This window comes from Streptopelia decaocto (genome assembly GCF_964273445.1).
Source record: "Streptopelia decaocto genome assembly, chromosome: 15".
Taxonomy (NCBI): domain Eukaryota; kingdom Metazoa; phylum Chordata; class Aves; order Columbiformes; family Columbidae; genus Streptopelia; species Streptopelia decaocto.
The window spans coordinates 11,220,110-11,247,071 of NC_138670.1; the positions used below are offsets into that span (position 1 = coordinate 11,220,110).

The 26,962-nt window shown below is 46.2% G+C and overlaps 1 protein-coding gene across 1 annotated transcript in view; it reads right to left on the reverse strand.

Annotated features, from left to right (window-relative positions):
- Nucleotides 1–2,228: 2,228 nt before the first annotated feature.
- TBX5 (T-box transcription factor 5) overlaps nt 2,229–26,962 on the reverse strand; it is a 39,078-nt gene continuing 14,344 nt past the window's right edge. Inside the window, exons 7-9 of the mRNA XM_082066290.1 lie at nt 22,464–22,555; nt 11,444–11,670; nt 2,229–2,914 (exon numbers count right to left, since the gene is read on the reverse strand). Coding sequence (XP_081922416.1) covers nt 2,331–2,914; nt 11,444–11,670; nt 22,464–22,555 — 903 coding nt within the window. The 3' untranslated portion in view covers nt 2,229–2,330. The remainder of the gene's footprint in view (nt 2,915–11,443; nt 11,671–22,463; nt 22,556–26,962) is intronic.

Here is a 26,962-nt window from a genome sequence, read left to right on the forward strand (position 1 = left end):
GGAGACCACCAAGGCTGCTGGCCACATGTTGGCCGTGCCTCTGCTGCAGCCACATGAGCTGCTGCTGCTGGGACAGGCGGGGGACATCCTTGGCCTGTCCCCAGCCCCTGGCCAAGCTGCTCCCTGGGGTGGCTGTAGCTCCCCAGCCATGCAGCGGAGACCTTCCTGCTGACCTTCTCGAATGTAGTCTCTTCATTTCTCTGGAGCTGTTTTCCCCCATCTTGTTTCCAATCCACAAAGCATCCAGAATCCTCCCCTCCCTCACTGAGGCCCCACACCCCCCCTGGAACGAGCCCCCCACTGACCCCCTCTTTGTGGACATGGGCAACAGCTACACCTCAACGCCACCCCAGAATCCACCTGGAATCCCAAAGTCGCTTCTAAATCTGCCTCGATGAGAACGTGACCCCAAAAGAGCATCTCCCTTGGGGACTGACAGAGTGGAAAGGACCTGGGGGACCCAGACAATTTTGTAGCAAAGAAACACATCATTCTCAAGCCCAGCCCATCACCAGAAATAAATAAAAATCAAACCTATGGTTATCAAGCAGAAAGGAAAAAAAAATGGAACAACAACAAAAAAACACCCCAAAATCAGAGGGGGGGGAAAAAAAGGTGGGCAGGTCCCTTGCACTTCAGAGCATGTGGTATTTATTAGACACAAATTGGCACACAAGAATAGGAAAGCATAGCTGGGTAGGAATTATTATTTTCTCTTCCTAGCAACATGGCTTTAGGTACCTGTCTGTGATTCCTCCCACCACATACCAGCGTTCCCACACATTCACACCCGCCTTCTCAGTTGCTGACACACAGGTATGCCTCTTTTGTTAATTAGAATTACTTTTAATTAAAAGTATAGGTAAATTATATAGAGTGTGCACAGCTTGGAGAGCGAAGAAAAAAAAAAAAGAAGAAGAAGAAAAGAAAGCAAAGTTCTGTTTCAATAAAAATGTTAACCCCTTCGAATCAGCTGCTCTGCTGGCTTTGTGACACACCATGAGTTATTGGAACTGCCATGTATAAATAAATAGTACCAGGAAATTTTACACCTGAAAAATTCTGCAGTAGACAGTTTTACTTACACACATTTGCTTTTTCTTCTCTTCTTGCCTCCCCTCTCCCAGCCTCTCACAATCATTTTCTGCTCCTTTCAAGCATTTACTTAATCTCACTTAACATACCCAGACCAGTATCCCCTTGATTATCTTTTTTTTCTGAGGAAGAAAAAGAACGCACCATAAAAACAAGAAGTCAGGGATTGCAAACAAGCGTCATCATCATTTTTATGAGCAAAGTTTTTCCTTTCGCTCTGTGCATCCTCTCTCCTCCCGTTCCCTCCCCCTCGCAGTTGGCTCGGAGCTTCGCTTTCCACACGCCGGTAAAATATTCGGCAGGAGACAAACCGGGGATGTTTTCTAGTTTAAAAGATATCCCGTGATTCCGCCAGAGACGGCTGATGGACCGGGAAAGACCGGGAGATGGGAAGAGAAGAAGAGCGAGAGAAGGACACGCGGGTGGGGAAGGAGATGAGTTGATGGGGCTGGTCCCCGCAGAGACAGGCATGGGGGCGTTTGTAAGGAAAAACGGGACCCTGCAGGGAGCGGGTTCACCCTGGGCGAGGTAGGTACCTGCTTTTCTCATCTGTGTGTTCATAATACCTCTTTGTGTTGAAAAGTAACAACAATAATACTAATTAAAAAAAAAAAAAAAAAAGAAAAGAAAAAGAAACACCGCTCCAAAATCCACCCTTGGTAAGAAGGGCTGGTGTCTTTTTTTTTTTTTTGAGAAAATTGCAAGAAAATATATATATATTATTATTTATTATATAACATCGTCAACATCAACACCACAAAAAAAAAAAAAAAAAAAAAAGTAACATCCTAGTTGTTTTCGTTCAAGCACTCTGACCGTGTTGAGAAAGGCAGCAGGAGCTTCGTGTCCCCTGGAGAACAGAAAGAGCGGGAGGGTGGGGGGACAAGGACATGGGGCTGGCGGTGGCAGCGACACAAAGGGGGCGGGGACCGCGGCGGGGAGAATTGTGCCGATCTGTTGTTTTTTTTTCTTTTGAAACAAAAGAAAAAAGGGGGGGCGGGGGGGCGAGTCACACGGAGGCCGATGACTATTTCATCTGTGGTTTCAATCAGTGTCCATCTCTCTCGAGTGCTATCGGTGAACATTCAGTTAAAGAGTCTTGCAAAATACTTTCACTTTTATTATCGACGGGGTATTTTTTCCTTTCCCTTCTCCCATTTTTTTTCTTTTTTCTTTTTTTTCTTCTCTTTTTTCCCCCCATAGCTAATGCTCTTGCTTTTTCCCCCACCACCTTGTTAGCTGTTCTCGCTCCACTCTGGCACCATCCCCACGCCATGGACCGAGTGGTACTGGTGGGGCGAAAGGGTTCGAGGCACGCCGTGGGAATACAGGAATTCTGCGGGCTGTAGGCTGCTGGGGGGGGACTGGATGCCCGTTTGAGGTCCACACTGCCGGACGATGGGTTGGTGAGAAACCGAGGTTTGGTGCTGGAACATGCTATGAGTATCTCCGATTTGGGGAGAGGTATGGTTGGCCACACTGCCGAGCCGGGGCATGAGCGGCCCCGAGGTGAAGTGGGCAGAGAAATGTTGGTAGGGTAACCTGTCCATGGGCTGCATGGCAGACACTGTGCAACTGCTGTAGGACGGGACGCTCGGCCACGTGTTGCAGCTGATGTCTTCTAGGCTGGGCACGGGGTCCGTGGGGGGAGCAGAGCTGGCATACATACATGCTTGGCGCTGGGCGGATTCAGTCCTGTATGAAGTGTTCAGTCCCTGCTGCTGGGGGTAACTGGACCTGTAGAAAGGATCTTCTTCTGCTGGAGAAGTTTCCATGTAGGGCTTCTTGTAGGGATGCTCGGTGGTGGAACATTCCTCATCTGTTGAGAGAGAAAACTCCTGGTAGCAACAAACAACACCACTGTGTCCTCGGCTGAACCTCCTTCTCCACAAATCCTTGTTTTACCAAGGACACAGTCTGCACAGAGCTGATCCAGACACTTCTCTCAGGGTAAATCCAGATCCCTTCTTTGGAATGAATCTGAATCACAGGATGGTTTGGGTTGAAGGGCCCTTCCCAGCTCCCCCAGTGCCCCCCCTGCCATGAGCAGGGACATCTGCACCAGCTCAGGTTGCTCAGAGCCCCGTCCAGCCTGGCCTGGGATGTCTCCAGGGATGGTTCATCCACCACTTCTCTGGCCAACCTGGGCCAGGCTCTCACCACCCTCAGGGGCAACAATTTTTGTCCTCGTGTCTGGCCTGAATCTCCCCTCCTTTAGTTTAAAACCATCACCAATTCTGCTGAAACCAAGTCTTGCACTTGGCCCTGTTTGCTGGGCTGGGGAAGGGATTACCTAGGAGCTCTGGGAGGGAAACCAAGGCTATAAGATGCTGCGGGGATCCTGAGGCTCAGCTTGCTTGGTGATACCCCATGCACAACCCCATACCACCCATCTCATCTCCTTTCTGCTGCCAGCACTTTGTCCAGAGGACTAACATCTGTCTGTGGATCCAGTGGTCCCCAGTCCCAACTGAGAGGCTCAGAGCTAATCCTGTGAACTAAAAGCCTTTACAATTATCTCATTTCATGATAAATGACACGAAAATGGAGACCGCAATAAAAATCCCCCCGGGAGAGCATCAGCGATGGCACAGTTGAGACAATCAAATTTTGAGTTTTCCAGCCCTGGTCTTTAGCTGTGCCAAGGGAGCCAGGCACATAAATCCACGCAGGGCTGTGTGCTGGAGCCAAGGGTAACGAAAAAGAAAAGCAAATTTCACAGCTAGAAACAACAAGGCGCAGCTTGCAGAGCCCTTTGTTTCCTGCAGCATCCCGGGCCAACAGAGGGAAGGAGATAAACAATTTAGGTGAAATCTCTAGGGTGAAGCAAAATGAATAAATGAATATGCACTTATTTATTCATTCGCAGGGTCATCAAATGAAATCCAGCTCTGCTGGAATGGATGGCAAAGTTCCCAGGGACGAGCGCTTCACCAAGAGATTTTAAGGACAGCGAGACAAGGGAAAGGGAGCTTGTTCTGACCCAGATTAACTTTGCTGCTGCTGCAAGAACAAGATTTCTGGTGCAAGCAAAAAAGCATCCCAGTTTTCTCAAAGCCCTCTTGGCTGCACCCTTTCAACAGGGGTGAAGTTTGAAAGAATACTGCAAGAAATGGCCTTTTTCAAATTTTCTCAACCAACATGTTTTGGGTTGCAATTTTTTTTCGCCCCCAAAATACAGAAGAAGGAAAAACAGTTTCATAAAAAAGAGGATCAAAAGCATCTGCCCCCCAAAAAGCATTTGCCAAAACACAGATGCTGCTGCTGGGTCACTCCAACACAAGTGCCCGTATTCAGGACATGCAGATGGGCAACAAGGCACCTTTTGTTTCTTGTAAACATGCACATACCCTTATTATAATACTATAAACAGCCCTGTGCTTTCTCCTGGAAGCTGCACCCACTCAGCTTGTAAAATAACCCATTATTTCCATTCAGGTGTCTACCACATCCAGCTGGAACAACTGCTGTTGTTAGTCTTGGTCCGACAACCCCAGAAAACATCAGGTACCATGGTACAAACGGTGGGGACTTTCCCCTTGGTGTCCTGTGACTTTATAATTGCAGCTGCCCATAAATTCATTTCCATTCTATGTTTTTTTCCTGACAACACCAAAACCCAACTCCTAAGTCCCAGCAATGCAGAGCCCTGATAATCCAGTTCTCTTCCTCCTCTGCCTTCTCTTAAATAAGGACAGAAGGGATGGGATAATCAAGCAATGCAATCACATCTTTGAAATAGCTAGAACAGTAAGCAGAGAGATGCAAAAGTGCATCAATCTGCTTAATCCTGATGAGGTTCATTTTATATAGGAGCAGTAGAGATGATGTAGCCCCCTGAAAGACAAAAGCTGGAAGCACAGATCTAAGCTCACTCCTAAACACGGGTCTATCACACAAGATACATCTGGAAGAACAGCCTGAGCTCTCGCTCTTACAGCCAGCCTAAAAGTTTTGGCTCCCTAACCCACCACTGAGTAATAAGAACACTAGGGTGGAAAAACAATGTCTTGTAAAATGAAGCATTGTTCTGCTAATAAAGTTTTCAGCATTAAACCGCATTACTCTGCTGGCATTAGAAATCATTGGCTTGGGGTTTGACTGTTTATTTTAGTTTTTTTAAATATACAACACAAACCAGTCAAACTTTGTTTTTCCGTTGTGTAAAAAACGCATCTGACTTACAACCTGAGGTTGCTGATTTTTCCATTTAGCCCCGACATTTCGCTGCCCGCCACAGCCCAGCCAGGCAGAGCCGCAGTTACGGCTTCACGTCCAGAATTCATCGCAGGTGAAGCGAGAAAAACAAAAACAACGGAATTTCGGTGGAACCCCTATAGGTGCCCTCTCTTCTGTAAGCTCTTGTGATCACTCTGTTGGCCTCCCTAGAGCCAGGCTCACCGATGCCCTGTGTGGAAATGGCACTGTCACTCCAGATTTAAGATGTGTAAGGACACTGTGCCCATCTCCAGAGAGGACACAGAGACTAATGAAAGACCAGAACCTGCAGCTTCTGCTGCCCTCTGGCCCCTCTTCCTGATGATTTTCTCATCTATGTAACCTCAAAGTGCTGGAGAGGGAAGAGAACCATCCATCTTCATCGTTAGATGGGATGATGAAGAGCAAAGAACCTCAGCTGGTGCCAGTTGAAGAATTTACAGTGGTCCGGGCTCTCCGGTCTGATCTGGCACTGCCCCACCACTCCTGGCTGAGGAGACCACAGCCAGCCCAGAGCAGATGAAATGCATCCCTGTGGGGTGTGGAGCACATCTGTAAGTGGAAGAAGGACATCTTCAAGTAAGAGAATGGCAAAAGGAGGACAAGTCAAACAGAGCTCTCACACAATGCTGAAGGTTGAAGTTGAAAGTCACCCCCACCTGTGCTGGAGTCTGCACAGTGTGTTCCAAGGCCATAAGTCTCTTCCAAAACATCCTTTCACCTCAGCATCACCATATGCAGGACATAAGAGACAACTGCCTGCCTGCTCTGGGTTTGATTCTTGATGTTGTTCCCTGATAGCACTCCATTGTCCTTTTCCTGTTGCCACTGAGCCCTAGGAGGTGCTGGGCACCTCTGGGAGCTGCTGACCATCCTGGGAGATGCTGATCATCCTCCACTTCTGTTGCTATTCTTGGAAGACAAGGGTGACAATCTGCTCTTGTGACCGGCCCCTCGATACTGCGCAAGCCTCAAAAAGCAAAAGGTTCTGCCAAGCCACAGAAGCTGCCAGTGCTTGGGAGAAGCTGCTCCGAAGTGAATCCAAGGAAAACGAAGCCTGCAGAATGGGGTGGAAACTGGCTCCCTCACAAGGAATTTGATGATCTATCTAATGAAGGAGCGAGAGCAAGAGCATAAGCAGTTCCAAGATTTACGGTATTTACTACTTCCAGCTGGGTTGTAAATACCACTAAAATGGCTTTTTAAATGGAATTTTCCCAATTCCAAGATTAGGGCCATCCAGAATGAAATGCAAGCATGTAAAATCTCTGTATTTCATGTTGCACTGAGCCCACCTCTTCCCTTGGTGTAAATCCAGAGAGTTCCTTTCCAATTCATGACGATCAGCTCCCTGGGACAGAAGACAATGAAGAATGGGACCCAACTGGTTTAGTTTTTAAAGCTCACCCACACTTCCAGGATGTTACAGTAGGTTCATCCCAACTTTGTGAGGGAGACACAATGGGTGATTATCACCAACACTGCTGTTTTATCCAGTCTGGTTTCTAGTATGAATCTAGCCTGAGCCTGAATAGCCAATACCAGTGTGCAAGGCTGACAAGGGCTCTCAAAAAAAGAAAAGACAGATTAAACCAAAATGGGCATTCCTAAAGGAAAAATAAGACGTACATCCTAGAACATGAAACCTGAGACACGTGGGTTATTTCAGCAGTCTCACAGTTTTCTATATGGCTGTGTTGCGCTGCAGAAGAACACAACAGAAAGGGTTGTGGGGCAGAGACAATCCAACACTTAAAGCTGGCAGCTCTTCCAGAGGCAGCAAGTTGCCAGCACTGCCTGCAGAGACCCAGGAGGCACCTCCGGATGGGAGAGAGGGATGCTTATATGAAGCTGCTGAAACTACAGCTCCACAAGAAACGTGGCTGCACAGCAAAAGCTTGGAGCACACCAGCCCTCTGAATATCTCCCCACCATGCAGGCAGGCTCTTCTTCACCCTCAGTACCCTAGCAGCCACCTTGCTCTGGGCTCCACTGCATCTCCCCAAGCTGCAAACGTTTCCAGCTGCAGCACAGCTCAAGCCTTGGCCAACTTATTGTGTCTCCTAACATGGGCAAGACGAGCAGGATGTCCTGCAACAAGACATTCTATATCTGACTTTTGTCCTACAGATACTTTGAGTGAAAGAAAAGCAGGGTGGGATGAGGGAAAAACCAGCTCAATCAATGAAGAGGTCTATCCACCCTAACATTGCTTGTTCTTGTGCAGAAGGGGGAAAGGCATTGCTGTATCTCCACCAACCTCAGCAGAGTAGGAAGGAGGTGACAGATACATTCTTTCTTATGGGCAGGGTCATGTCCAAGCTAGGTGGCTGAAGGACACAGTCCTCACTGGTTGGAGCCAGTGGATTCTGCCACATCCCTCTTCTCCCTCAGAGTGCCAACATGACAACTTTCATAAACCTCCCCAGGGAAAGGCTGTTCCAGTCTCCTCCTGTTCAGCATCACAAGCATCCCAGAAATCTGTCAAGTGGTTGAGATTGTGTAAGGCTGGGAGGGAGCAGAGGTTTAGAGAGATGGCTTTTTAGTTTGCAGGAAGTCTGAGGGAGAGGATAACACAAGGGAAAACAAGCCCCAATGCCCTAATTGGGACGTGGGGCTAAAATGAAAGACAAAAAGCAAGCTGCCTGCTGGTAAGTCCTTTTGGGCTTCTTCAAGCACAACAATGAGAGAGGGAGAGGTGGAGAACAACCAGAAAGAAAAAAAAAAGGGCAAAACTCTAACTGGTCTTTGTTGCAGCCTCAAAATCCACATCAAGAACTGATGCCATTCCTTGGTAGGATACAGGATTGGAGTTAATCCATCCTCTCAAAACCAGTCTCTTTGCGAAACGGCAGAAGTAATCTCAGTGCGGAGCAGGGATACAATGCAGGATGATCCTTGCCTTGAGGACTGCCATTCCCCAGCATTCCCTCAGCATGGTCAGAAAGTGCCTGGAACAGGAACCCCATTGCACCACTCTGGGGTCACTCCCAATGCTGCGACCCCACACTCCCACCCACGCACCAGGAATCACCAGATTTGGGGCTCTGGCATGTGTGCTCCCTTCCTTACTCATTCAGAAGATCAGGTCCCTGAAAGAGAGGAGCCTTCAGAGATAACATCCCCTTGCAGCCCTGCTGCTCTCCCGTAATGTAACTCCATATCAGATCTCCAGAGTGAATCCATCTTGGCTTGACAGCTAAGAACAACACTGTCAGCCACAGAGCTAAATCTTTGTCTTAGGTCGCCAAGGAAGTAGAAGTTGAATAAGGTGCCTTTGAGCTGCTCAAATGCAGACCTATTCTCAACTGAGCCTAAACCAAGACTTGACCTCTTGATCAAAAAGGGTACATAGAAACATCATGAGATGTCAAAGCTGGAAGGAGCCATATCTGAGAGACTATCTTGGAAAAGAGTGGTGGTATTTGTTACAGAAGAAACAGACACCAGCTGGTCTCAAACCCAGTCGAATTGCCCTCTGCCCCTGCAAGCACTTATCCATAACCACAGCCTTGCAAAAAGGAAATAATCTGCTTGAGATAAGCCTAAACTGACAGAGGAGAAGTCAATGTTTGCAGAGTTGATGATCCAACAAAATCAATACTACTTCCAGTCCAGAAAAAGGACAGAGGTGCATTAGGAAAGAGCACGGTCTTGCTTTCATTTTTCCTTAGACAGTGAGGCTTGTTAAAAGTTCTATAGAAAAGTAGGAAAACAGGAGAGCTGTGCAGAAAGGAGAGGCTGGAAAAAGAAAGAAGAATATTATAGGCAAGGTTATTTTCCCAAGTTCAGTAAAGATCCTTGCTCGGTGCTAGAAGAAAGTGTCACGCTCAGTCTGAGTTTGAGACAAAACATTGGACCACGTTCTGATTTATCTCAGCAGAATTGCTCATCTCTAGTGACTTTTTTTTTTAATTAATTTCACTTTGCAAAGAGCTGCTTGGCAGCTTATGTTGGCTCTCTGTTTCCCATTAACTTTGTATTTCTTTTCTTTAAGCCCTGGTGGCTGTTTTCGATTTACTGGATACATGGGGAGGAGGGAAAAAAAGGCACAGGGAGGAAAGCAGAGACTCAGGCTCCTGAGAAGTAGAGCTCCAGGGAAGAAGCCAGTGGTATCGGACAGGACATTGCTTCTTCTTGATTAAAGCATTTGGCGGCTTTGATAAAAGGCCCTTAACGGCTTGTGCCACTCAAGCCATCATAGAGATAATGAGGGGCCATCAGGTCCACAGACAGAGCCTTGCTTGGCCAGTCTCCTGCACTTTTGTAAGGGCCTTGCAGGCCAAAGGGGGCCAGAGAGCTTATTCCAGGGCAGATAGTCGTCTCTTTTGTGACAATAAGAGGAAGTGAGATAATTGGGGGATTGAGGGAAACCACCCATGGAGACACCACTTAGTGGGAATCCCAAAACTGGAAGGAAACCTCTGCTGATTCCTTATCACCTTACAATGCAGAGGCGAATGATGAATTGCCCTGCGGTGTGGGGACACGCAGCAGTCGGAGGTTGTCCAAAGGGTTTGTTGCCATTTGGGACAGCTTGTTTTGGTCAGGTCTTTTTGCAAAGGGGAAGAGGAGCGGTGAAAGCTCAGCTCCTGGGGCAAAGGAGCATCAAGGATAGGTCACAGGACACCAAGGGTGAGCAGGACTTGCTTTTCCATTGCCAACTTCGCAGGGACCCAGCTGTGTCCCAAAGCCTCGCACCCACAGTCCTGCACCAACACAGGGGTAGCAAGGAACACACACCCCACCTTGGACCTTAGGGACATCGGGAGGCCATTGCAACTCCTCCTTCCCCACCTCAAGTCTAGCATCACCATTTCCAATCACAGCTTTGATACACTCTCTACAAGCACGAGGGTCACCCGGTCAGCCGGAGGGGTCAGAAAACCACGTGTCTGCTTTCCACTCTTTGGCTCAGTCCCACATCCAGAAAATATTAAGATTTAGCAACTATTTTTGCTTTGCTTATATACTTGTACACCACACACATGCTCTTACAATATTGAAGGGATTGACCACGGATGTGAGAGATCATTTCCACTGCCCCCGCCTCGTCTGCCAGCACTTCCCAGCATCACTACCTTAGACTGTGTGTCTACACTGCACATCCCAGCGCCCCAGGGGTTATGTTACTAAAAATAATGACATGTGGCTGACTGATAGGACCATGCAGGGAAGCAGGAAGAGATCTGCTGTGGGGAGAGGCTACCAGGCTGGAGAAATTCTCGGTGCATTCAAATGCCACGGTGCATGCTGACTCCTGTTAGCATTTTCCATGCAATGTAGACTAAAGCCTGGGAGAACAGAACAGGGGTAGGTAGTAATCGTCTCCTGCCCACCCTGTAGGGTTGCATTCAGCCCTGGAAATTCCCGATTTTTTTCTAACTGTCTGGGGTGGAGCCGATCCAAGGCTTTTGCTATCTGAATCCTGCAAGTGTTTCTGCCTCTAAGCATTCCCATTGCTTTGGGAGAGACTGAAAACTGCTCACTCCCGCCCGAGAACAATTATCCCATCGATATCACGGGGCTCTTCACGCCAGGACGAGCTGAGCAGTCAGTGTAAAGCCCTCACAGTTTGATCCTTCAAGCTCTGTCAAAGCAGGTCAGTCACACCAGAGGGGAACGAACATGGATATTATGATTTTCAATCCCACGCCCCATTCATTAGACCGAGCATTTAAGTGGAATTGCTTTCTGCATACAGATAACTGTCTCCCAACCACGACACTCTCAGTCAAATCTGTGCAAAATTCAAGTTGTCAAGGTATCTCCTCTTGGAGATTAACCCTGCCTGAGTGGGCTACGGAGACAGATAAGTCATCTTTATCTCTGGCACCAGCTATCTGACTGAATGTGGATTCACCGTGGGCGAACGGTTCTGCCACCCCTCCAAACCACTCGCTCCCAGCCCAGCAGAGATGGGGTTTTAGGTTAACACAGGTGAGAGGAGATTCCCAGCCCTGCCTGGGGGAGCTGCCCACCTCCAGCACACAACCTTCGTCCCTTGCTCATCTGCGAGCATCAGTGTAAAGGAGCCTGGGGCTGTCCAGTGAGGGGAAACATCAGAAACAATGCTGATGGTCATGTTAGGAAGGGGAAAGCACAGAGCGGAGAGCAGCCAAGGCCTGACCTTTTCTCTTGGTGCAGTGGTAGATCTGGCTGTGCTCCTGGGAGATGGGGTAGGGGTTGGCAGGCGGTAGCAGGTCCTGGGAGGTGCTGGATACCCCGTTCTCACACTGGTACTGGGAGCCCAGGTTGGAGGAGGCAGAAAGGACTCTGGTCTCACCACTGAAGGGGCTGTGATTCGAGGACACTTTTTGTCTCACTGTGCTCCTGGGAACAACCGGGTACTCTTTACTAAAAAGAAAAGAAAACAAGGCAGGAAAGCAATCAATTAATAAATACATCAGTGGATTAATAAACGAAGGCAGCACATTAGTGTCATGGTGGTTGTTTAGACTTTCAGGGAAATGGAGACATCCCTCCCAGGAGACGGCAGCTCCATCACACTTTATCCATGCAGCATTCTACTATTTCGCTTTCCTTTTAGATTTGCGCCTCTTCCACTACAACTGCTGTTTTACACCCATACATCAAATAGATATATGCAGTTATGTCTAAATACACAAGATTTATATTTACATATTGTGATAGCATTTATAAATTATATACTATTTATATTGTATATGTGGATGTGCACATGCATGTAAATAAAAACGTCATTTTACAAGCTGATTTGTAGAAGGATTAAATATTTAGATCTACTTTTTCTCCTTATGGTAGTTGTCCCCATTCCTTTTCCCCAGGGTCTGCCAGCCTTGCTGTCCTGGACAGAGGATCCCTGGACTAGAGAACAAGCTCCACTCCAGAGCGCTCAGAAAAGAGAAATAAATAAATCACCAAGACCTGCTGCACATCAAAACCACAAACCTCAGCAAAGTTGGGCTGGGAAGGTGAGCACTGGTGGAAATTCTGGTTTGTTCCCTTGCCCTGAAATCTGTTTTGAAGCAAGGATGTTCTGCCAACGCTGGCTGCAAATCCCCTCTCCTACAAGACCCTACAGTGTGTTTTGGAGACATTTCTCTAAGCACATCAGTAACGTGGCTGGACAAGATTATTCCTGCTCTGCAGGGGGCAAAACTGAAGCTGAGTCTCAGAAACTTGAGGTGAGGTACAAGCCTCCTCCTGGGCTGTCTCCAAGATAGTCAGGTGCTCCCTGAACCCACAGACTTGCTAAAACACATAAATATGAAGTAGCAGTACAGCAGCAACTCGCAAAGTGCCACCAGGCTCAGAGCAGCCACAAACCAAAGCCCAGATTCTGACATGAGCTTTCTTCTTTGAGGCTATAACTATTGGACCAAGCTGGCTTTGAGGTATCCTACTCACCTGCCCAAAACCATTATGCTGGAGTAAGAACAGGTCCTTAAATCCCATCAGCAACTCACCTGGCCACTTACACATCAAGGAGGAGCACCAAATCTCCAATTAACATCCTTCAGAGAAGGAGCAACTCAGAACTTATTTACAAAATTGAACAATCCCAATTATATAAACCTACTCACAGCAGGGAGCTTTCATCCAAACCACTGCTGTGGTGGCTGCCAGAAACATCAACAACCAAGCTGTGACGGAGGGAAAACTCACCCAGGAGCTCAAAACCAAATGTATGTGTCTCTCATTGTGCCATGAAGGCTTTCCAAACCCCAGGCACCGGTGGCTTGCCAAGCAGAGCCTATTCCAAAGGTGGGATTTCTTCCCCTGGAAGCCCAGCAGCTCCTCCCCGCGGGGCTGGCAGGAGCAGGGTTTTCCACCCATTGGGCTCACCAGCCAGGCAGCTTTTTCCCAGAACCAAAGTCCGGGATGTGCATGAGGAACAAAAGAGAAACGGACTTGGAGAAAGCAGAGAATTACCCCTCAGATACTCAATACAGCAATGAATGCTGGGGACTTCAGAGGACCTCTCTGCCTATGAACAACCAGCACAAGCATTTCCACCCCACTTGGGTGGCTTTTCAGGAAGATCAAGAGCTACAGCTTCCAAACCTTCTAGGTCACCTAGTCCTATCAGCTCACAGTTCTGAGCTGCCTGCTCTTATCACGCTCCACCTTCACAAAGGGATCCCTATGGAAATAGTATCAGCATGACACCCCAAATCTGCATCCCCACCAGGTTTCCCTTCCAAGGAGACAAGCTGCAGGGAGGTGACACATGGACCTTGCCCTTAGCTCTCCTCCCTAATGAGAGGCTGCTGCATGGATTAGCTGGTTCCTTCTTCCTCAGCTCCAACACCACCAACACCAAATCCCTCAAGAAATGGCAGAGCCTCATTTTTTTTGTTCTTCTCTGTGGCTCTTTTTGAGATGAAAGTTGTCACAATTTCTCCCTGCTTGAGTGGGGTAATAATTGGATGTCTCTTTGGAAGTGCCTTCATCTCCCCATTCACACATGGAATTAGATCTGCATGGGCGTTTCTTACAGTAAATTCTCAGGGGAGCTCACAGAGACCCCATCAACATCAGACCTCCACTGTGCAAAGCACCACACAAGCACCGAGCAGCCATCCCCATCCCAGATACTCCTCACTTAAATCTACACTTTCTCCATTCCAATGGAGAGCTGAGGAGAGCAAAATTCGACAACCTGATTTTTTCCTTGATTAAAAAAAAAATATGTTTCCTTTCCATAAAGGATCTATATACCTGAAACAGTAATATTTTTACCCCAACATAGGCAGTGTCAGGATGTCACACACCTGTTGGGGACCAAAAATTCCCTTCCGAATGCACTTCCAAGGAGACACATAAGAGAGGACCATACGACAAGACCGTGGTGCTCTGCAGGAGACACGGTGGGAAGGGGGAGTCACGATGGAGAAGGAACAGGTTGGACACACCAAGTTTCCAAACAGCAGCTCCCAGGAGGTATCGCAATGACTTCTTTCCAGACTGAAATATTTCCATTTCAGTCAAAACATGTTAGGTGCTATTTTTGTCAAAAAAAAAAAAGAAAAATCAACTATTTGAGGAGGGAGAGGAAGGAAAGTATTTTCTAACTAAATATCTAAAATATTCTCTTTCTTTCACTTTGCCATTTTTCTAGACACAAAGGCAGTTACCTCTGTATTTCTACCTTTTTCTTCCTCATAGAAGCTGAGCTCTAATAAAGTGATATCAACAGTCATCTTAAAACATTTATACAGTTTCCTGAGCCCACTCAATACGCAGCATACACAGCTACCATTCTAGTTTGTCCTTCAGTCTTTAAAAATGTATCAGATTCTCCTTTTTTTCTTCAGTGCCTAAAAGTCGCTATTCCCAAAATAGGCGGTTGTAATCCCAGGCCACAGTTTAATGGAATGAAAGGTTTTGTTCAGCTTTGGCACAAAATGGCTGTTGTGTCCAGAAATTTTGCTATCCAAAAAAATTGTAGCAAAGGAGGAAGGGAAAATAATTGTTAAAGCTTGACTTCTGCAGGCAAGATGGGAAATTGTCCACACAGCAAGGAAGAGACTGTTGTTCCTGGGCCAGAATGTGAGTTAGGAGTTAGTTTTACATTAGAGTGTTAATGGGCTACTTTTTCTTTTTTTTGCATTAAAAATTGTAAAATTAGAAGAAAAAAAAATAAAAGCTGGTTGGGGAAAGAATTTACAAGGAAGGAAGCTGTCACTGGTCTATTTAAAGTCTGTTGGAAGCTGACGATGAATATTCGGTTACCGTAGTTGGTGTATTACAATAGCAGAGGGGACAGGGAGGAAGAAGGAGACACATTGCACAAGGTGCTGTACCGTCTCTGCACCAGCGGGCTCCCAGCTGAACGGCCACCAGGAGAGAATATCGCTTTGATTTTCATCAGAGCTTGTGGGAAGAAACAAGGGATGAGGTCCAAGTCATAGTGAAGGCATTCGGTCCTGAATTCTGGACTCAGTTCTTAACTCACACCTGGTTCGATGTTTCCCAGACTCGTAGGATCAGACACTGACTCTACGCAACCGTTTCCTAATAGCACACACATTGCTCTTTAGAGGATCAGACCTTACAAGTGAATCCTTCCTGCATTTTCCAAGCACTTCCACTCAAATCAGACTCTGCCAGGTGGAATTAGCCAACTCGGTCTCATTTTCTCTCATGACATCTTCCACCTCCCCCAGCCAAATGGTGCCCTCACCATGACAGAGTCGGGAGCTCCATAAGGTCATTTGTGCCACAACCTCATATCTACCAAACAATTCAAAGGAGCAAATTCAATAAATGTTTGTGATCTCAGAGCTCAAAAACTTGTTGGCCTCTGCAAACCAATAAAAACTGTGGAAAATTATAAACATAGACCTTCACAGAGCGACATCCAGTCCACTTTCTTGCTTATCATTATGCTGAGAGTAATAATTCTCAATTTATTTTCATGTGCAGACTTTGAGTTTCCTAACATACCAGCCAATGCATAGTAAGTGCAGCTGCCAGACAGAAACCTTGTTAAAATCTCTTGGAAGAGCCATGGTTTACAGCCAGGAAGTTTCTGTGTTGAAGCATCCAGCCCCTGCTGGCCCTAAGCAAATTATTTTAGAGGCTGTTTCTGATATTTCTGCAGCCAAACGTTATCTACCAAGGCTCTCCAGAGCTGCTGTAGCTCATGGTGACAAGATTTCAAAAGACCTATTAAATGTCAGGCCTCAAGGATCATACTGTTATCCATTCAAGGTCAAGACGAGGCATGATACAGAAGAGGGTTTCCCCATGTTTAGCTGCTGCCATGTTCTTTGAAGACCCTGAGCTAGATACTGTCTCTATCTTGTTCACGATAGCAACTTCTAGTCTAAAATCCGACCAAAGGTATATCAGTGGTCAAACATAGCAATGCCCCTCCACTCTTTCCAGTTGCCAGATTTTAACTCCTCCTTGGTCAGTCACAACAAAAGATCAAGTGTTTGCCATCATATCCATCCTGTCCCCTCCACCTGCCCAGCACCTGTGGATACAACAGTGAAGAATCAGCCCCCAATTCCAGATGTGCAAATATGACCCAAAGGCTTTTGCTTTTATATTTCCTAGGCCACCAATTGTCATCCTTCCTGCTGAGACTCAAGAATGGGAAACAAATTGAGATCAACCATAACAGATATAGAAAGAGGAAGAGAGGAGAAAAAAATAAATAAAAGAAAAGAAACATCACGAGACGAGATGAAGAATGGATGTTGGCCAACAGCTTCTGCAGGTCAGGTCCTGCTGCCCCAAAGAAGGAGCAACAGAGGAAACTGCAGCTACCCTGTGTTTCTTGAGCCGATTTTCCCACTTTCAAAGAGTTGTGAATATCCTCCAGTGAAGTCTGCAGAGTTTTATTTTCAATTTCATCGCAATTCTGCCAATTTCTATAGAATACAGTTCAAGCCTACGGTTTCCACTGGGGATCTGACCAGGAAAAACTCCTTGGGGATGTTTCCTGGAGGAAAGCATCGTCTCTTCAACAGATGTTATAATTCTATGCCTCACGCTGAAAATGTTTCAGACGTACGTGGCTCTTGGGAGATTTCCATGACAGAACGTGGGAAACGAAAGTGGATGTAAAAGATGCAATGAGAAGATGCAAGGAGAGCAAGGTTGTTTGCTGTGGACTGACACCTTCTTGCATTAATCAAACTGGTGTCCATCAGTCCAACATGATGTTAACATGCCAAGGTAGATGATCCTTTTGGACCCTAGAGACTCATCCATTTATTCTACCCCAAAATGCACTGTCTTCTCTATTATGCCAGCTCTGAATCATGGTACTGATATCATGTCCTTCGTGTCTGGCCCAGTTTATCTTCTTGGTTACACCAGGAAATCTTTGGAATAATTCCTTTGGAGCCAGGAGGATTATTGTGAATTAATGCCAAAGGCAGCAAACTGTGGCTCATGGTCTTTGATGAAGAAAACATAACATTGAGCTACACTGCCACTCTTCTTTGTCAAGCGGATCATTCTGGATTTTTGCCTTGCTTTGAAAGGACCCAGGATACCCATCAAGGGAGCTAAGAGCCACCCTTTCACGTAATCATCTTTCCTCTCAAAAGCTTTCCCAATAAGAAGCTTCAAGCACTGAATTGCATTAATTGGAATAAACATTTACTAGGGCCTGAGACTTTCAGAAGGTCTTCAGCACCCATAATAACCACTAAAGACAATGGGAGCTGCAGATGACAAGCAAAAATTGGTTAAAGGGTTTAACAGAATTACTTTTCCACAGTCCTCTGGCCCCAGACCCGCAAACATTTCTCCCCTGCTGTCTTCTGGCAGTCACAGCTTTAAATAAATAAATAAATAACAACAAAAAAACCCCTAACAGCTACAACTTGCATGCAATCCCCTAAAAAACACCCAATAGTTATGGTTTATTTGCACAGCTCCATTGACTCTCATGCATGGGGAATTTTAAGGGCAAGGTCCTACACTGGCATCTGCAATGCAGATCTCAGCGTCCCTCTGCATAACCTTCACCCTCTGTGGATTTCTGCCGCGTGTTTTGCTCTTGCTCTCCACACCAAATTCCCCTTGGCACAGGCAGAAGTTCTAAGCAGAGACAAAAGGAATTTTTACAGTACAGAAGGGCAAGAGATCTGAAAGGAACCCTTTGCTTAAAATTCCCAGCATCGTAACTACATAACGTTTAGCTGATTTATGTTTTTCAATTGCAGCATGACTCCAGGATACAGATACAGTATAACTCGTATTCCTTTAGCATCTCTTCTCTTTTTTTTTTTTTTTTTTTAATTGAGGAAATAACAAACTTGATCTCATGCTCAGGAACTTGAAAACTTTAAAAAAACCCTGTTCTCCCAGAGCACTCATCCTGTCAAAGAAACTGCTAAAGGGGTCCCATGTGTCTCAGGAAAGAAAGGAGGTGGGGGGAAAAAGAACATGTATCAGAAGTCTGCGTTCACTGGAATTTGGATCTCTCTGGAGCTCATGGCTATTCTTTTTGAATGAAATCATCTGTTGCCGAAAGGCTTAATACCACTACTGAATGAAGTTTTCTACCTGGACAGACTTCTTAACTTTTCTTCTGCCTGGGAAATCAGAGAATAAAAATCACCACAGAGGTCCTGCAAAGAAGAAAACCATGGAGAGGGATGGACTCACAAAGACATCCACATCTGCCTTGCAGAGCTCCTGTCCCCAAAGGCCACTTGGGCCAACTCTTGTTGCTGCTTTTGCTCAGCCAGAGACACACAGAGATGGAGGGAGAATCCTCCATGAGACACCCAAGACCTTGAGCTCACTCTTGACTCTCTGACTTGTCTTTCTTCCCTGCTTCATCTTAATTCCTCTCCATCCCTACCATTGCCAAGGGTAGATGTTCCACAGGACAACAAAGATGCTGAAGGGAGCGGAGCATCTCCCTTATGAGGAAAGGCTGAGGGAGCTGGGGCTCTTTAGCTTGGAGAAGAGGAGACTGAGGGGTGACCTCATTAATGTTTACAGATATATAAAGGGTGAGTGTCAGGAGGATGGAGCCAGACTCTTCTTGGTGACAACCAATGATATGACAAGGGGTAATGGGTTCTAACTGGAACACAAGAGGTTCCACTTAAATTTGAGAAGAAACTTATTCTCAGTGAGGGTGCGAGAGCCTGGCCCAGGCTGCCCAGGGAGGTTGTGGAGTCTCCTTCTGTGCAGACATTCCAACCCGCCTGGACACCTTCCTGTGTAACCTCATCTGGGTGTTCCTGCTCCATGGGGGGATTGCACTGGATGAGCTTTCGAGGTCTCTTCCAGTCCCTGACATTCTGGGATTCTGTGATTCATCAGGCCAAGTCTCCACTGGCACCTAGACCTGCTTCTGCTTCACCCATCTACAAGACCTGCCCTGAGGCGAGTAAGAGAAATTGGGACCCAGCAAACTGATCTCCCTTCCATCATCTAACAGCCAAACGTGCAAGGAGACAACAAGAGCTGGCCAGCTGGCAATTCTTTGTGTGAAGATGGACTTGATATCATGTAATTTGGTCTGTTTAAAAGGCAGACATGCAAGCAAATCATTCTGATTCTGAAGGCAAAACAAGCAGAAGGTGGGCTCCTCACCCCATCCCACCATCCATGGGGTGAACCCTCCAAGGAAAGCAGCTTTACATTCCAAACATGCCCATCACATTCTGCTTTGCAAAGAGGGAGCTGAGACACCCTCAGCCTGAGGATGCTTCTTCTAGACAACACCTTCAATCACCACACACCTACTCGCATCTGACCCAAGCCCTGTGCAAGATGGTGGGACCTGAAGGTTCAGTGCTGGAAGCACATCTTGACCAGGACTCAGGCTTCCCAGGCTGCTCCAAGGGGTGGGAGTGTAGGTGGGTGAGAAGAGGGACACGCTTTGGACCAGCCTTCCCCAAAAATGGGATGTCACAAGCCAGCTCATGCACCCGGCTGGATCACCCCTGCATCTCAGCCTCGTTTGCTTCCCCCAGGGCTGCTTCCAGCCAGGAGATGCCCCCTTGCAATAGCCCTATGCCAGGAATTAAAAAACATTTGAAATTTCAATAAAGAAAACATAGAGGTACCAAGGATTTCCTCAGCATGAAAAATTAACTCCCTCCATAGCTATACCCCTTAATGAGATGATCAGTGGCCTGAGGAACGTCAGGTCACCAGTTTCCGGTACAAAAGTCTGTACGCTGTATTTTTAAAGAGTGTTTTTTCCAGCTACTTTTTTCTATAATTAAAAAAAAAAAAGGCACTAAAAACAAATCCCACCATATTCTCCAAGGCATAAATAGACGTCACTCCCCTGAAGCCAAGACAGATGTACCTATACATGCCAGCTGGGGAGTGGGTCCATCACTGCGAAACAACTTCACTACATATGCACACACACGTATACATTTATATATTCATTTTTTCATATATATTTAATTATATTTTAATATATATTTATATGTTAAACCTATATAAACCCATAAAGGTAGGTCATACTTCTCTAGCATGCTCAATCCTGAATGGTTCTTTATCTTATATATGCAATTTATTTTTTAATATATATATAATTTTAATGTATGTTTTCATATATTTATATAGATACAATTTTGTATATATTCAGATAGATATAAAAAACCACAAAGGTGGGTACATATTTGTCTAATATTTTCAACCTTGAATGGGTCTTTATTTTACTATAATACTCTTATCCTGCTCTCCCTTAAAAAAAAAATGAAATCTTTGTAAAGGTACAGAGTCATTTCTATGCTATCGATACAGAAGATAAGTTATTAAGTAAGCAAGCATCAGAAATTATCCTGTAAAGTCAACGCTGTGGATTTTAACCCTTTCAACCCAGGTCTGAGTGGGTGCATTTATATATTCCAAGTGTTTCTGTTCACTGTATCACTGACTATGACCGCAAGCCCGCATAAAAATGCCAAGCAATTTTTAGCACAAGCTCAGCGTGGCTCGATGCCATGCTCTTCATATGGCATCCAGCCCTCCTAATAGTCCTCACTGTTTTACCTCCTCCCTCTCGCTCCAAAAAACCCTGCGATGAATGTAAACCTTCAAATCTTTCCATTGACCGTAATGAAAGGGTAGTTTAGCAGCAAAAATGTGCAGGGGACATCATTACTCAAGTTCCAATAGAGGCTGGGAAGCTGGCATGGGGAGGGGGGAAACTATTTCAAGTGGTAGTGCACCCATAAATAAATAAATATTGACATATTATGCCAGGATCTGTGCTGTCGTTGGAAAGGGCAGGCAGGCAGGGAACACAGGGCACATTCAGAAGACCACAGAGATGATTTAGATTGAGAAACGTGATTTTTATATTTATATATGTATTTATTTTATATATATTTATTTATTTTCATGTATATATTTACTGGCTTTTCTGGGTCTGAGCCTGAAAATGTTTGTACACAGGAGTACATTTGCCCATTTGAGTAGTGTTATGGGCGTCAGCATTTACAGGCATTATTTGTTGCCCACCAGCACGATTCGCACGGCTGCGGAGAGCTGTGCTCAGGTCACCAAATGCGGCAACCAGAAGAGACTTCTGTATCTGCACCGACATCTGCACCCCAGCCTGCAGTGAGCACCTCCAGCTGGCTCCTGGGTGGGTGGTAGAGAGAGACCTCCCAGCAGAAGGTCCCAATGCAGGTCCCTACAACCTTCCACCACCAGCCAGCTCTGTCAGTCCCGGAGAATAAGGGATCTGAGTCACTCCTGCCCTCCTGGATGGAAAAATGCTATATTGAGTGTCTACATCTGTCTTAGGTATAATCATGGGTATGGCAGGGTTCCTGCAAAACATTTGCACCAGGAAGCAACTTGACACATGGGTGAAGTTCCAAGTGAAGTGAAAGGCACGAAGTTAATTACTGGCAGGACCTGACATTTAGAAAAGGACTTGAAATGGGATTTTTAAACAGGATTTAGGTTTGATTTTCAGCTTAAGCACTTACATCCAAAACTGAGATTCAAAAAGACCTCTTCAGCCACCTGGCCCTGGAGATCCCAACGTTTTCTAATACCTTCCTTCTTCAACCTGAAACCACCATGCCTACGCTCCTGCTCTGCACATCCAGAACTGACCAGGCAAACACTCCCCTCCTGCCAAAGACCCTCTGAATGCCAGAATCCAGCACAACTTAGGTCTCCGCACCAAGATCTCCAGAAGCATCTGGAGCACCATTAACAAACCTGTTCTCAGAGCAGAGCTGAGAATTTTGTCTTTAAAGCGCTGCCACCTCGGCAAAAAAATACCCAACAGTTCTTCTACAGTCATCTGATGACCAGACCTTCTCAGAGTCCCTCCAAGTCTCTTGTTGCTTTAAAGAGGTTTAAGCCCACATGCAGAGACATCTGTTTAGTACAAACTAGAGGTTGTTGTGGACGCGGACATGTCAGAAAGATATACAAGGCCCCAGTGGCCAAGAGGACAACCCACAAGTGAGATCCTGCCTCTGTAACCCAGCAGCTAGGGCATTTGCCTGGGAGTGGGAAGTCCTGGATTTCAGCCCCACATCCTGATGATATTTCAACAGCTTGACATAAAATACACAAGGAACCGCCAGAGAAGGAGCCGCCACTAGGTCCTGGCTTAGCTCAAGCCACAAAAGACATGCAAAGCAAAGCCCAGGTGGCTCGCGTGGTCCTGAGCAGGTCCCCGCGAGGGAGACACGCGTTACCTCTGCATCCGGGACATCCTGTGGAGCTCCATGTCATCGCTGCCGCGGAAGCCTTTCGCAAAGGGGTTGTTCTCAATCTTTAACTGGGTGATCTGAAAGGGAGGAAATGCAACGGGTTCATCACAAGTCCAAGGCACAGCCTGGGAGAGAGGGGATATTGTTATTAAACCCAAGCCTATAGGGATGTGGGGGAAAACACAGCTTTCAGGAACTCAAGTCGTCCTTCGGCTCAGGCATCAGCCACTCCAGATGGGCCTTCCTCTACACCTCTCCACTGGAAAAATACCTCCTTTCATCAACCTCCCACTTCTCTCAGGCTTGACCCATAACTAACATATGGGACTGTACACAAATAAAAATTTCTCAATGGGGGAAATGTGTTTTCTTAGAGTGACTTACTTTCTTTTTGCTGTTGGGACAGCAAGGGCTGCACTTACCAAAAGACCAGGAATGAAATTCATACTGCCTGAACAAATCCCACTGATACCAACAAGTATTTCCTTATCCATATTCAGCCATGACCCAAACCTCACCTCTTAAAACCTGGATCCTCTCAGACTGATGAAGCTCACCCTTTCTGTATTTCAGACCACCTAAATGTTCTCCAGGTGCTCTGCATCTGCCATCCATCCCCAGCCAGCCCCACACCTGTAACCACTGCCTGGAATAATTGTCTTGGAGGACAACTCCACCTCTGACCATCATGCCGTGGAAGAATATTTGCCTCTCAACTAATTCTAGAAGGAATTAAGAGGAACTAGTTTGCTTGCCTAGTTAGCTACTTTCAGCCTCTCAAGTTTCCTGGGATGGATCCCCCTCTGATTCCTGACTTTGGTCCTCTTACAACATCTAAATTAAACATCTAAAGCAGCTGCTGTACAGAACGTACCCTTATCCAAAGTGTTGCTCAAAGAGGTGCAATCCTCTCCTTCACAGAGGACTTGGCTGAGTAGGTTTTCTCAAGCCAGTGGTTGTCATTTAAGCAAATATTAACCATGGACCAGCAACACTCTCAAATGCCATGCTGATCTTGTACAGAGTCGCTCTGCTGTGCCAAATTTGATGCAAATGCTTTGGTGTCTTTGCAGAAGAGGATGGAGTCTGGGTGCCAACCTCACACCAGCTGCTCCTCCAGAGCTGGCACAGCAAAGCAAAGGCAGCAGGAGCTCTGGCTCGTTCAGCAAAAACACAACCATAAACCCACCCGTATATTAAATAAATCTGTCCACAGCTGGAGTTTGCAGTCAGGGAACCCCAGCCTTGGGGGAGAGGATCAGTCTCTGTGCAAAGTCCCGTACCAGCCTTCAGCTTATTTTTCATATTCAAGCAGAAGAGGCCACAACTCCCCTTCTTCTCCATCACCGCCTGACAGTCTGAGCCCTCAGCCAGCAGTCAGGAGGGTCACTTGCCCAGGAGGAGACACGACCCTGTGTTTGCCATTGGAGGAACTTCAGGTGCCCACCGCATTTTATGGAAACACTGTCCTTCCTTCCTATTGAAAGTCGGCCAACGGGAAGGAAAGAGCTCGAGATTAATGGCGGCAGAACAGAGAGAGGTTCATGTCCACTGAGTCAAGCACACACAACCGGACCCTCCTCTCTGCCAAAATTCAAAGAGAAAAATCTGGCTCGGCTAGTGTCAATAGCAAACCCCGCCAGGTGTCTGCACAACCAGATTATTTTGCTGTTTTCTCATCTTATATTTTTTTTCCAAAGGCTATTTATTTATTTGCCTTTTTTGCCCAGTTCAGCCCCAAATCTCACACAAAGACCCCATCACCCCCATGCTTGTCCCCATGAGCATTCCCATTAAATCAAGACCTAATTTATTAAATAAACAAGGCATTGTTTATTTGGGTTTTGTTTTTTGTCACGCATTTCAGATTTCAAAGAGAAGGGTGAACAGACAATCTATTTGGTCCAATTTGTAATTTGTGTTGTTCTCTAGCACATTTTATAATTAAAAGCCCTAAATAATCAAACCACCAGCGGCGTATTCTGCAAAGAAATTGCCTATCAATTCCCACCGGAGAGGTGGTAGCATTTCTGTAATTAATAATAGGCATTATTCAATTTTCTGAACATTTCTATGCCATTTGCATTCTGAAACGCGCTCAATGTACAAGTTGTCCTCACTTGCCGAACCCAATAGCAATATTTGCTTGCATAAGTGAAGTCCTTCACTGAGCGAGGATTTACAGGATTGGCACCAGCACACAAATGTACAAAGGGCCGGATTCATCCCAACCTAACCGAAGGCATTTTAACCAAGGTGCCTGCATGGGGAACATCGTCTCCCAGTGTTCCTGCTGGAATCAATGGGGAGAGATGGGGGCTGCCAGAGGGTACCAGGGCTCTGAGGTGTGTCACGTTGCCTTCACAGGTCCCCACCACTCTCCGTTCACCAGAGAAGGAGCCATCAACATGCTAGACCCTAATTTAAGGACCTCAGTTGAATGCCCTGTTTGATGAATAAAGCCTTTAATCACCTACGAAATGTCAGATGAAATATCATATGGAACCTCACTCTTGCAAATATGTCACTTTGTGAGTAGAGAAGTTCCCTTACCCCCATGAGAAACACTTTCACAAACAATAGTATTAACATATATGTCGCGGGCAGAAAGCCCCACCTGAAGCCTGGCTAACTTCAGCCTCCTTAAAATTAAAGATCTGCTGGATTGAAGGCATCTAGAAACCAGGGATTACAGAAGGTTTTAAATTAGGTCTCAGCTCTTTGGTGTCCCTCAGATGGATTTCAGCAGAGGCTTTCAGAGCAAAACTTCCCTAGATGACAACTCAAGGCATCAGCCCTAGCGCTAAGCCAAGGAGAGTCCAAGCCAGATTGAACAAAACCGTACACAACAAAATACAAAATAGAGAAAAAGGTGGTGAATCCCTGCTTTAGAAAACAGCCTGTGGAAGGTATTTTGTTTGGCCAGTTTTTGGCTAGCTGACAAACTATTTCAGAGGTGGAAAAGCAAACAAATGGGTGGAAATAACCTTCTTCTGGATCAACTTTGCCATAGCGAAACTCTGTTTAATTGAAAGTAACTCATGGTGGGGGGAACAAAAAACTGTCAGAAAATCAAATTACAATTAAATAATGAAAAAAAAAATATATATATATAACATCCTGCAAGGTCGTTAAGACAGAATGCCCAGGGCTGGATTATATAGCACAGATTTAATAAAACTGTAGGGCTTTGCTTATGTGTTTGTTTATGAAATAAATGGATGGCAAAGTTCACTTCTGACCACTGATTTCCAAAGCGGCTGCAGACCCTTCTGAGACAAGAGCTTGCCAGGGTGAAGCCTCCCACATTTACACTTTTCAGGGCTTATCTGACCGATGGGTTCATCTTCACTTTAACGGGAAGCGACAGTTCCCGATGAAATCTCGGCGCCGCTTTCTCTGGGCTAACTGACCACAAAGCTCTTCTGCTGAGATATTTCCAACGGCATCTGTGGCTCCAGCATGATAAAATTTAGCTTTGCATCTAGTTAAGTTGAGGAAAGACGCTCTACTTTTTTTTTTGCATAGCCATGTATTTATATGACTGTGTGTGTCTACAGGCTCATGAACATTGTTATGGCCAGGGTCAAAATTACCACTTAGCATTACTTCTTGTCAAGCACTTGCCATAACAATATTTTTCTGAATTGGATCTAACTTTGCAAAACTTTGCTAGGGCTGAAATGTTCCACATCACATATGTGCCCTGGGCTCCTTTCATTTACTTATTTTGCTATCAACAAAACTGGTCCTACTTTTGTTGTTGTTGCTGAGCACTTCAGCTAAGGGAAAACACACCACCCTGACCCTCTCGGGCTTTTCTGACACTGTCCTAAAGGCTGGGCATTTTGGAAAAGGGACTTCATGTCCTGCAGGGGGGGCATCCTTAGTTTTGTGAAAATCTTCCCCACTTGGACAACTTGAAAACCTCAGTGAGGAAAAAAAACACAACACCATTCAGGCCACCCCATTTAGTGATGAAGAGGTCGGGGTGATTACTCTTGAGCTGAGCACGTGTGGACCGCTGCATGTTGTGGAAATACATGCTGTCCCTGATGTGCAGGTGACCATGGTCCTGCTCAGCATGGCAAAGACGGGCCAGGACCATCCCTGTCACTGCTGCTGGGAGAAACTGGGATGCTGGGCTTCAGGCTTGAAAGCACAGAGCCTTTTTCTTTCGCAATCTCATGTACCCAGGTGGAAACCAAGTCCATGGAAGAGGAAGCCAAACCAGAGTGGTGGGAAGGAAAAAAAATAGATGAAGACAAGGTGCCTGCTGAGACTACGGACATCTGGCTGGGCCAAAGAGAGGAGCTGGACGGAGAGCTGGGACTCCAAACTTGAGGGAAAGACCAGAGGAAGCGGGGGGAGAAAATGCTGAACCCAGAAGCCAGTGAAGGAAATGGGAGGGACTGGGAGCTTGTTGGAGATGCTGGTGCGAGACAGAGGGGCTCATTGAGGAGGCTGTTGACTGAATCAGGAGA